At 40.9% G+C, this 12179-nt stretch overlaps 1 protein-coding gene across 14 annotated transcripts in view; it reads left to right on the top strand.

Annotated features, from left to right (window-relative positions):
• Positions 1-12179, top strand: part of CELF2 (CUGBP Elav-like family member 2) — a 561996-nt gene that overhangs the window by 498161 nt on the left and 51656 nt on the right. For all 14 annotated transcript variants that reach the window (XM_063323650.1, XM_063323640.1, XM_063323637.1 and 11 more), the window contains 3 exons: positions 5068-5147; positions 10062-10220; positions 11634-11697. In XM_063323650.1, coding sequence (XP_063179720.1) covers positions 5068-5147; positions 10062-10220; positions 11634-11697 — 303 coding nt within the window. The remainder of the gene's footprint in view (positions 1-5067; positions 5148-10061; positions 10221-11633; positions 11698-12179) is intronic.

Below are 12179 nucleotides of genomic sequence, written 5' to 3'. Positions count from 1 at the left end.
GGCTAGTCCTTCTTCCTTCAGACTGTGCTATATTAGCACAGTGTAGAAAAGGGAAAGTCTACTTTGCAATCTCAGCTAGAAATATTTTAACACAACTAGAGCTTATTTTTATCACGCTTCAATTTCCATAGCTTTTCATTTGAGCCTTATCTTTTCTTTAAATAGAAGCTTTCATCTCAGAGGATCCCAAATACTTCTTGCAGGAGGATTCTGGCAGCTTTTCACTATTGTTTCTTCACAGAAAGTGAAGACAAACCTTGTTTACGGTGAAGTAGGAAGCTGTAGTGCAACCACGACACCACCAGCTGTGCAGCCACCATACGTAGTCCTGCGATTGCTCGTATGACTTTGAAAATCGCTTGAGCCTTCTTCTGTGTCAGAGGAGTCACTATATATTTTTTCAAAAAATTGATTACATCTGCCGTTCTTTCATCTCCAGAACTTTAAAGCCATGGTTTTTAAATTCCATTTCTAACTGTAGGCCTGATTCAAAAACGTCTAGGGGTTTTGCATCTCCCTTTGCCTTCATTGAGGGTGCAGGGGCTTTAAAACCTCTGGTAGACCACAGTAGTTTTATGTGGAAGGTTTTTTGTGTAGGTAAGAAATCAGACCGCTTACCTTGAGGCCTCCATACTTAAAAACGTTCTACTTCACTTGCAGCTCACAAGTATTGATGTGATGTTAGACTGTGCGTGAACTGCTGACTGAACATTTCAAAACAGTCTGTGAAAGCCTGAGATGAGAAGAAGCGAGTGAAGTGGGAGCTGAAACGGGCCAGTGCTGAGCATTTTTAAATATTTCAAATAATTCAATTGCTTGAGCAGCAAGCTCTAGGTTTGGGACGGCACGGGTTGAGGAGGAAGCTTTTCTAATTTTGCAGCCTCTTCAAAATTCTTTTTCATTTTAGGTTGGGAGGGGGGTAAGGACCAACACCATGAGTTTAGATGTTCTGTCAGCCGAGATGGCAAATGTGAGAACGTGCTCCCAAATCTCCTCTGTGGCAGGGCTGGCTGCTTCCCTCCGATTCTGCCTGCAGGAGGAAATTACTTTGAGAAGCCTTTCCCCAGTCAATCATTTCATCTGGTGGAGGGGGTTAGAAGGCAGCCTTGGAGAAGCAACTAAAACTCTTAGACCTCCTTTCTCCCTCCCCTTTTGTTCCTGTTTGTGACCCCTGACATTTTGAAACCAGAGGTGATAAATAATTGCAAGGTGACTTGCAGGATGGCCGTATTTACAAAAGGATTTCTCTTCTTTTGAGCTTAGGTAGCTGGTGGTACAAAACAAAATAATTTCAAGGCATTAGCTATAGAAATATCCCCCTCTCCACATTTTCTCTCTCCCAGAGAGCGTCATAGCTCCAGTAAAAAGGGAGTAGTTGAAGTCTCAGGACTCAGTATGGTAGAACTGAAGTAGTTTGCTTGTAGCTGTTGGTCCAGAAGACCTCGGCCCATGGCACGACAATCAATGTAGTGTTTCACAGGATGAGGTAAGAGGCCACGGAAAACTTCCTTGTTTCCTTGCACCATGAGGCACGAAATCTGATTAGTCTTGTCCTCTCATAATTGTGATTTACAATCCTACAGCTGGCGGTGTGTTCCCAAAAGACCACCTGTATCCATGAGATACAGAGAGTGAGAATATGCTAGAAAGGGTGTGCCCAACCCCTCAGAAACTGCTGCGGCAAGAGTACAGGATGGTTCAGGCAGAGCTCATCTGGCTTAAACAAGTGAAATCCAGTGTCCTTAGACAGCAACTTCTAATAAAATTCTAGATGCCCAATGAAGCCATCCTCCTAAAGTACATATGTGTCCCACATAGGGAAATAATGGTACTGCCGTTGACTGTGGCAGAGAATGCAAGCATCTCAGAAGAACAGCTTTTCTGAATAACTAAATTATATGTGCCAGTGCAGTGATTGAGTCGAGTGGGCAGAATCCTGTGATATCGACTTAGCTCCCCTCCAAGTCTGGTCACAAGGGAGAGAATCCCATGGTTCACACCTAATAAAATACATAGGATCCCATGTTTCACACATAATAAAATATCTGTGCACGCATAATGAATATACAAATTTTGTGCGTGAGTGTCCAGGTTTGGTAGCTGAAAAAATAACCCTTGAATGTGAATACGTGTAGCAATGTCTGGAAAGATGGTTAAATTAGCTAACATATAATTGGGGCGCTTGATGGTAGCAACTGAAGGTCTAAGTTTTCAAAATAATTTAGAAATAAGGTTGTCTACTGATTTTTTGACGCGGTTATTGAGGCAAATTGGGTATTTACTGTGCAAATGGCCAGTGTCCATCGGTGGGGAAATGGCCTGCCGACTGGAGATAACAAGGGGACCTAACCTTGTAGCCTCTGGCTGGCAAACCGTAACTAAAATGCAGTCCCATCTTCTCTGCGGAATGCTGTTTCCAAATGCTCATATTCAAGCTGCATAACCTCATTCGTCAGGCATTCCCCTTGCCCAGAGAACAAGTTTCTTTTAAATTAGTAGCTCGCTATATGGCACTTTACAGAGATCTGCTACGAAGGTCTTTTCACTCCACGACAAAGGCAAAGGGGGTCCACGCAAATGGATTTGGGCTGAGGAATGAGGAGGGAGGTTTTGCGGCAGCGTTGGGCGCTGAAAGTCGCCAGCAGCTGAGCTTTGTGGTTAAAAAGAGAAAAAGCTTGAGGGAGGGAAGAGAGAGTCTGCTTTATCTTGAGAGGAGTGCAGCTTTATTTCTCTGCTGATTCACATTTCTTTTGAGACCTGCTAATTGCAACATCTCTCAGTAAGTTACTTACAGCAGTACTGCTGGGCAGAAATTGTGATAAATGCATAAACTGTGTCTTATTGATTTTTGTTGACATTTTACATGCTTTTTATGCATTCTAAACCTCCATTCAGTAATTGTCACTATGGTACACACTCCTGGATAATGAGAGCGAAAGAAGTGAATGAAGCAGTTTCTTGACCATTATAAACAATATTATTCCAGGCTCTGTATGGGGTTTCTCGCCTGCCCTCCAGTATATCTCTATTTGTGCTCATCCCCCATTGAATTTGCAAGACAATAAATGAAAACCCTTGGTGTTATTTCCTCTGTTAATGATAATAACAGAAATGTTTTTAAGAGAGATTACTTTGAGACTGATGGTGAATTTGGGCCTCTCTAATTTTAGTGCACAGCAGCAATATGGAATCTAGCGGAGGTACTGTAGTCTATTTACCCTTCTATTGCACATTTTGTCTAGATTGCTGTACAGAAAGCTGTTTTGTTACATCGTTTTCTCCGACAGAAATTTGTTGCCGACTAAGGGTAGTATAGCAACACGTAGCATGGCTAAACGGCAGTAAGACGTCATCAGCGGTTATGTTACCTGGGAAATAGGTAGAGTCACAACACAGCCATGAAGTTCGCGTAAAAGAATTCCGACTTCTGATTTTATCATGCTCACTTATCAGTCAGAAGTACATAAGCCAGCTGAGGTTCTCTTCTATCAAGGGCCTTTACGTTAAAGAGAAAAAAAATACCGCATGATGCAAAAATGCATTGACTTTATTTTCATGACTAGATGTAGTGCTTTTGGGTAATGATCAGGCATTGCTTTCTCTTACTGTTGTTTGATTAAAATGTGAATACAGTCTTGACTTGATAATCTTACCAGGTACACACAGAGCGAAAAATAAAAGGTATTTTATGCCTTAAATTGATTTGCATAAACCAAACAATCTGTTGCTTGTTGGATTGCAAAATGGTTTATTTTGCCCATTGGCCACAGGGGCAACAATATTGTATTTTTGATGCCAGAATGTAGCGTTCATGCATTAGCTCTAAAACGACAATATGCTTTAGCCTCTCAGTGCTTAGATTTGCTTCATTTGGAAATCTTTTAAGTAGTAATAATAATAATGTTTTGAGGAAATTGAGTGGAACACTAAATTATTCTCTGAAACCTAAGTTCAAACTGTGCAAGGCTAAGGGAGCTGAAAATCAATGCACTTTTAAAGTCATTAGAGATCACAAGTGAAATAAGTCTGTGTTGCTTTAGCTAAGCTTTTAGTGTGCCATGGTATTATTACAAAATCAGCCTGAATCTGCATTAATTTCACAGTCTTTTTCTTTAAGATGCCCAAGGGTGCATGAAGAATAAAAAGTAAATCTCGGAAGGCAATGTTTTTATTAGTTAAAAGGGCAGTGAGTCCTGTACTAAAAAAGTTGACCTGTACCATGCCCAGCGTAGGTATGACTGACAATGGTAAAAGGGCGGAAAAATAGCCCAGGCGTTAGCCTCCTGGCTTTTCATTATGATTTAAAAGTCTGAGGAGGGAGAAAAGAGATTTTTTTAGTTATTCAGGCACATAGCTTCAGAATTGTTCAAGTTGGTGGTAGCTTTCGTAGATCAAAGAATTGTACTTGTACCTAGGACTCGGAGAAACAAAAATCATAAAGATTTTTATTTTAAATATGTTATTTTCTTAAATGTTCGGATTCCACCTACATTACTGAATTTTGTCTGAGTCTTTTCACACTTAGTCACAGGCTACACGGTGGAGTTTTTCTCATCCTTATTTGTATGGTTGTTCTTGGTGCATCACGGAAATATGTGACATTATGGACACCTTTATTAAATTCCCAGTTCAGCTGCCAGTGATGCCAGCTATCCACAATTTACCTGCACAAAAGCCATAGCAAGCGATTGTTAATGCATGGCCTGAATAGACTAAACTATGCAATCCAAACTCTACATAAAAGCCTTACTTATGTCAAACCCTGTGGCTAAAGAACAAAAAAAAAAGAAGAAAAAAAAAGAAAAACAAAGCAAACAAAAAAAAATTAAAGGATAAAACCCTTTCTCCTCACCCATCCCCACCTAGTTTTTTTTCTTTCATCTATGGTCAGATTAGCAAGTCAGCACTGTCGATAAATAAACTAGAGAAGTTGTTTATTTTTATGTACTACTGAGAACAGTGTCGTCTTGTGGCCGTTCTCGTAGACTGTGTTGGTTTAACAAGCGTCCAACCCTTTTGTCTTGTTGTTTTTTGTCTTTCCTGCTCCCTGTCCCCTTGTTCCCACAGGCTGTGCGTTTGTCACATTTTCTACAAGGGCAATGGCACAGAATGCAATCAAAGCCATGCACCAGTCTCAGACCATGGAGGTACAGTACTGTATCATTTGCCCTTTCTTTGTTTTCTTTGTGCAAATGATTGCGAATGGTAAAGCCATGCTCTCCTGGACCAGATCAGACACATGACAATCACAGATTTAAACTTTTTACCGAGTCACTCCTCCTCTCTTTGCGAAGCTTATTTTTCTTAATGACCTGAAAGCGCACGGTAACGCTGCCGCGTGGTATCGAAACACGGCTCTCAATCCTGTTTTCAGTGGCATTCGGCAGAAAATAAAAATGCTGTGAATACCGCTCCTCAGTCATACCCAGAGTATATGCGATGAGTAAATTACCTTTAATATCAACATACACGCCTCCAAAGAAAAAATCTTAGTTTCCTTTAAATAGATTTTTAAGTATTGTGGTTTGCGCTGCTCTGAGAAAAAGCTCAAGAGACTTAACCTGGCCACGCTGAGTTACTAGTGCATGTGTTTTCCTGCAAATAGAATCTCTTTTTAAGTTAATATAATTTCTCCTTCTTCATGTAGCCAATAAAAATGCTAATGATGACAGAGCATATCGAAGTGTGGCATTTCCTGCAGAGCACCATCATGGCTGGCCCCTCGCAAGCAACGCTCTTTATTTCCTCCCAAACTGCCTCTACGGCCTTGAGTTTTATCCTGATGAGCAACACCAAACTTTAAACCTGTTCACTTAACGTGACTGTAGCTGCAGGCTAACGATCCGTTCATTGGAGTGGTTATCGAATGCCACGGCTTGTCTGGCAATCTCAAAACTTTTTTCAGTCTGTGATTTTTGTCATGGTCTTTCAGAACTTTGCACAAAAAACCGCACAAGTATGAAGTCTTTACTTACTCTGGATCTTCTAGCTTATCATTGGAGAGTGCATGTTATACTGTATTATGTATACTGTATCTTCGTGTAGTGATGATTTTTCTCAGAGGTGGCATTGATGTTATGTGCACTTGTTTCTTTTTTTTTTATTTATTTTTTCACCAGGACCTTTCATTTTTTTTAATTTATTCTTTTTTTTTTCTCAGTGATTTTTCTTTGCAATGCTCTAGTCTCCCAAAGCATGCTGGGTGCTAAACAATCATTATTGCGTCATGTCGTTGAGCTGCTTTGTGTAACGAGCCAAGGGGGGAGACCAGGGGTGGGAGGGTGGAGAGAGGAGAAGGAGGAGAAGATAAAAATCAAGGCAGTGCATGAAAATGTCACTAACTGTTTCCTGTATACTACAAGTAATGATATCGGCATTGCAAAGCTATTGTCTTTCCAAACATCTCGTTTGAATTTGGTTGAGCTTCTTTTATAATCGATGTGTTTTCTTTTCAGTGCAATGCATTTTTAGACCCTGAGTATACAGTTTTAGATGAGAATCTGCCAATGAGATGAGAATAATTGAAACGATCTTTACTAGGAAGCTGATGTTATACAATCTATGCAGATAATAGTATATTGCGAAAAAAATGCCGCTTTGAGTCTCTGAAATAATACTCCTAGTAATTTGTCTGCCATGCACTGCTCCATTAATTCAGATCTATATGTTTTGCTGGGTTTGATTCCGAGTTAAAAAGGAAATGTTTATTGGTAATACTGTGCTTTACCTATATTTTCCATGTGTTTTAATGTATTTTTCTGTCCAGCTAAATTAATTTTACACAGGTCTACTTCAGAAGATGGTAAAATTAAAGGGATAATGTCTCCCAAAGTCTCCCATTCTTCTGTTGTACGCAGTACTCCAAAAGAGGCTGCCTTTTGATGTGATACACCTCTTGACATTAGTTCTATAGAATAGTTGTTCTTGGATCAACATGCTTCTCAATACCTTTAGAGATGCCAACAATGAGATCCCCAAATTGGCAAGGCGATTCCAGATATTTTGCACTTTGAACATCTGGGTCTTTGTGTCAGTTGAGCTTAGGCCGAGAGTCCCTTCCAGGAGAGACGCAGTACACCCTCCAGCTCTGTGGGCGAGGGACTCAACAGGGTCTCTGTGTCCTGCCTTGCCAACACAAAGAAAAATATGAAGGCAGCACCAGCTGTTGGGAAGAAAATGGCTCTAAATGGGGTGGAGATACCATGCCATTCAATGAGGAAGGGAGATTCACCTTATGTGTGTGCTGGGAGCTTCCTCTCAAGACAGAAAATGGAAGAGCATAAACCAGAAGTCATTCTTTAAGCTAAAAAATTTTGCTCGCTTTTGCCCATGCTCTTCTAGTAAAAAGTTAACTTGTGTTAGCTGGTGTTAAATCTCAACGCTCAGCCTGAAAAAGTGGTCCTTGGACACTTCTGTTTCATTTTTTTTTTGCGAGTAAAAGTGGACTGGGAGGACAATATGTAGTACACAATTATATTTCAACCCAATTACTTCGGTATTCTTTTTCTGATTTCATTATTTTCAGTTCTTTGGCACGCATCAGTGACCAAGATGAATTTTCAAAATGGGCTAAGAAAGATCAATGGGGGTGTTAATGTCCAGATGAACACATCTCCTAGAATAATAAATTCTCTTACTACTCTTTCCACCTGACTTTCTGACCTGGTTAAATCAACTCATTTTAAAAACGTAATTGCTGCTCTAAGTTTTTGCTCTTCTGTCTCATTTCTGTGGAGCTTTCTTGTTTGTTTGTTTAAGGCATTCAAATGCAGCACCAGTAGACGACAATAATTTGTTATCATGGAGTAAATTTGATGCAACAATAACAACCCTTTTCTCATATAGAGCCACTTGCTACATATAATTTCAGTCTTCAGAATGTTTGCTCTCTTGAAAATGATGAAGTGATGAAATATAGAGCAGACAGTGAAAAAATGAATTATAGATTCATAAATTGCAGAGATATTGTTTTTATATGATCTACTGACATTTAAGCATTCATAAATCTGATGTCAGCTGTAGTGCTGAGTGCTGAGCTGCTGGACTGATAACTGAAATAGCCATATAATATTTCTTCCTTTGAAATTCATTTCTATTTCTTTGGAAATAGACTTGATTCTCCCGTACATCTAGGTAGAAGGCAGTAAGCTCTGGTTGTTCTTAACCCAGTGCTACCAAACCTCATATTAAATAAAAACAGCTTGCTTTTTTTTATTAGCGAAATCAGAAAAATTTCTCTCGCACCCTCCACTCCTCGGCAAATTTTTCTTTCTTTTTTTTTTTTTTAAGAGTCTTGTTTTTAATATTAGTATAAAAATCATGGAGAGAAGTAATTGTGTAACAAGCTGACTCCTTCATAATCTTTATTTGATTGCTGGAGTGGTACGTATCTCCTTGCTTCCTCACCGAAACATTGAAAGACATTTTCACAATGAAATGCACAGGAAAGGAGTTGGAGGTGGAATAATCAATCACAAGTGACGATTTTCTAAGATAATTCGAAAGGAACAGTATTGATGGGAGACCTTCATACAAGAGATTTCATTATTGTGGTTTATTTCATCATTTCGTCTGTTGATTGTGAATATTCTTATCATTTGTCCCGGCGTGAGGTTCTTCAGAGGAAAGGTAGATGGCTGCTTTTTGTAAAGAATAGAGGGCAGGAACTTTTCTGAAGATGTTCACAGTGCTATGAGAGCAGCCATGGGAAGTGTTAGGTTTAGTATAACCCCCCTCCCTGTACCACACTATGCACTTTGGCTAAAGTGCTGCTGTGGTTTTTGGACTCGAGTCACCTTTCACTCCTACCATTGTGTTCAGATTGAAGTTAGACGAGAATTTTTAAACAAAGCCTGGTGGGTGGAGGGAAGTTATTCATTGAACCCTATGAAGCTGGAAAACAGTATGAAATGGATTGACAGATTCTATGACTCACAAAATGCTTGAATTAATTTGAAGAACTGAATCATTGCAGTATATCGTTTGCTCCCTTGATTTGGAAAAATGAAGGCTTGAAAGGTTAAAATATGAAAAAATATTTTTATATCTTAGCGGAGGAAAAACAATAGAGTGAGAGCAACAGAGACATCTTTCATGTTCACATGTCTCGTTCTCCCAGTGACTTTGCCCAGGAATACCCAACCTGAAGTCCAAGGGAAATATCCAGCTTACCTCAAAAGTCCATCTCATCCATGACCTCCTACTTCTTCACAAGGGTCCCTCAGACATGGGTGAGGAGTGGGCTGCAGAGTCTCTAGTTCTTTCTTACTTCCTAAGGTGTCTTACAGCCCTCCCATATCGTGTAACAAGAGGCTTATAGAAGCATTAGAAGAAATGTTGGCAATCAGGAATGGGCTGCTGCAGCAGCACGAGTCACTTTGGGTCTGCATCCTGCCCTTTGTTGGCATCTCGAGGATGCTTGATACAAAGCGTGCCTGGGAGCAGACCGCAGGTGGGTGAATGGTCCTAGCAGCATCACCCTTTGTGCTCACTAGGGACTGGGGGGCCTTGATATGCAAAGGACCGGTGACCCACCGAGGATGGGCACTTCAGTAAATCAGTTGCTCACAGTCTATTTACGTAGGGTACAGAAGCCAGCTGCACCGAGTGTGACCGCACAGCCAGAGCGTGGTGGCAGGGCGGTGTTGGCTGTGTGGTCCCTGGCAGCAGGGTGGTTGGACACCTCTCCCTTTGGCGATGCCTTGAAAACAGACTGCAGACAAAGCATCACGTCCATCTCATCAGCTGTGAAGCTTAATTAAAGAGGACTGGTACACTTCGCTGTCTCTGGCAGCAATTTTGATAGCTGGAAGGAAAAGAGAGCCTGAGGAAAGGCGCTTTATAAAAAGAACTGGGGAATCAATAATTTCTCCATAGCCTCTTTTCCTACGAAGCTGAAAACCTTTAGTCCTTGTGGTCCTACGTGTGCCAGTCACAAAGAGAGGGTGAGCAATCAGGTCATGCCTTTGCCGGTGGCCCTATGGGACATGGCTGAGCTCAGGACACGAGGGTGACTCGGTGTGATTTAACGCTTCTGTCTTTCCCGATCTGTCTAACCACAGGGCTGCTCTTCGCCAATCGTGGTGAAGTTTGCCGATACCCAAAAGGACAAGGAGCAGCGGCGTTTGCAGCAGCAGTTGGCACAGCAGATGCAACAGCTCAATACTGCCACGTGGGGAAACCTCACAGGTCTTGGAGGACTCACACCACAGTACCTAGCTGTAAGTTTATTTTGGAACCATGGTAAATCAGCTGTAGTAAACTCCCTGCAATAAGTTGTTAAGTCCTCCAGGTTACGTAGCATGTCTTCTTCTGCATAAAAAAACCTGTCTGTTTATCGCGTGGTCTAGAATGAAATAACAAGGAACAGAATTTGAATAAACATTTCAAGATGTGTCAGTGGTGTCCAAGGCAAGCACTTAAAGTTTACTCATGCTGCAAAATCAAATTTGATTCCATTAGTTTTATTGTTCTTTTGAATGTTAGAATCTGGTTTTTTATAGCTGAAATAAAATTTAAGTCCTTCCTTAGGGGAGGACAGATAGGCAGCCGAACACTATAGGGGCCATATTCTATATGGTGCAGCCTCTAAAATGGAATGTTGTGGTTCAGTCCTCTAATTTTCCACATTTTCATTTGGAAACGGCTTTCACTTTAGTGCGTGGTCCTGTCAACGTTAAACACGCGTGGTTCACGCTACGTTGTACAGAAAGCGAAGAGGGCAGGGGAAAGCCGTTTGTTTCTCATTAAATTTAAAGTGGTATTTTCCTCGGTCCGTTGGTAAGATGAAAAACTGACGTTGGCTGCTGCCCCTGTTGGAGAAACCTGCCATCAGCAGCCGTGTGGCTTAGGTCCCGGGTGGCCAGGAGGGACTCCCCGGCAGCACAGCTGAGAGGGAGCCTCTGCCCGTTGTGGCTCTGGAGCGGGGATGTCTGGTTGAGCAGCTTTTGGGCAACTTGGAGAGTTCCTCATGGTTCCGAGCTAGACAAATACATGCATCCACATATAGATACATATATATATATATACTCTCTGTGCCTAAATACATAATTTGTATGCATACAATGCTTTGGTATAGCGATATAATTATAAACAGCGATTTACCTGGCAATTAAAAATATATATATTAGTAGTGAGGTAGGCTAATTAATACTGAGGTAGGCTAAATTGTTATACGCAAATACCAGTCTAATGGGTATCAGTGTGCTTGATTCATAAAGATAATAAAGAAAAAACTGAATTCAAGGGGGCGGGGGAGAACGGACTGTGATTGACAGAGATGAGTTATGGTAACTACTAGACTACAGAGGGTTGTAATTAGTCACGCTATGTTGGTTTAAATAGATTTAACACCTGGTTGTTAAAAAGAATAAATTGATTAATTGTTTTAAAGCAGCAATGTTATTGAGTTTCCCTTGTGTCTCTGTGTTTCTTAATAGAGATTAGACATTAATATGGATTTACAGCATTGACTCTGGGGATGTTCATTCCAACAATAGACAGAAGCAAGAGACTATATAAATGTAAAGGAAAGCATAAATACTCCAAATGTGAAATGATAGCTCATTTTAGTTTTATCTTCATTTGTTACATTAATGTCAGATAGATTGCTGTGTTGTGTTGTTAATTTGCAGCTTCTGCAGCAAGCAACTTCCTCCAGTAACTTGGGTGCCTTCAGCGGCATTCAGCAAATGGCCGGTAAGTTAAAACCCATTCCGTTTTGCTCCAGCTATGTTTCGTATCCTTAAGCTATTGAATTCTGTACCTCTAATAATCACGTTGTCGGGGCCGGGGGTGGGGGAGGGGGGCATGTTGTGTATTAAATGTGGCAGATGTGCTGGCAGGGGACAGCTCGCGGTTCACCGTCAATAGAAACACTTTCTCCCCTCTTTCAGAAACTGAAATTAAACCCAGTGCTCCCAGGTTGTGCAAACAGTTTGTCTTGCATTAGTCACCTGCCATTTGTCCAAAGTAACCAATTGTAAATTGCGGGAGAGCTCTTAGTCCCCGCAGCCGTATCCTACCCTATGAAAAGTGTCAGTAAAGCAACAGCAGGATTACATTCTAATTTCCAGCGAGATTTCTGCGTCCTGAAAAAATCAAATTAATGGCAGCCCTCAAACATTTTAATAATAGGTGGTGAGTAAAAATGTTCTGACCTTTTTAATGAAACCCAAGAT

The sequence above is a fragment of the Chroicocephalus ridibundus genome, chromosome 1, assembly GCF_963924245.1.
Source record: "Chroicocephalus ridibundus chromosome 1, bChrRid1.1, whole genome shotgun sequence".
NCBI classification, from domain to species: Eukaryota; Metazoa; Chordata; class Aves; order Charadriiformes; family Laridae; genus Chroicocephalus; species Chroicocephalus ridibundus.
The sequence above is the reverse complement of the archived record's forward strand: the minus strand, read 5'-3'. Positions and strand labels throughout refer to the sequence as shown.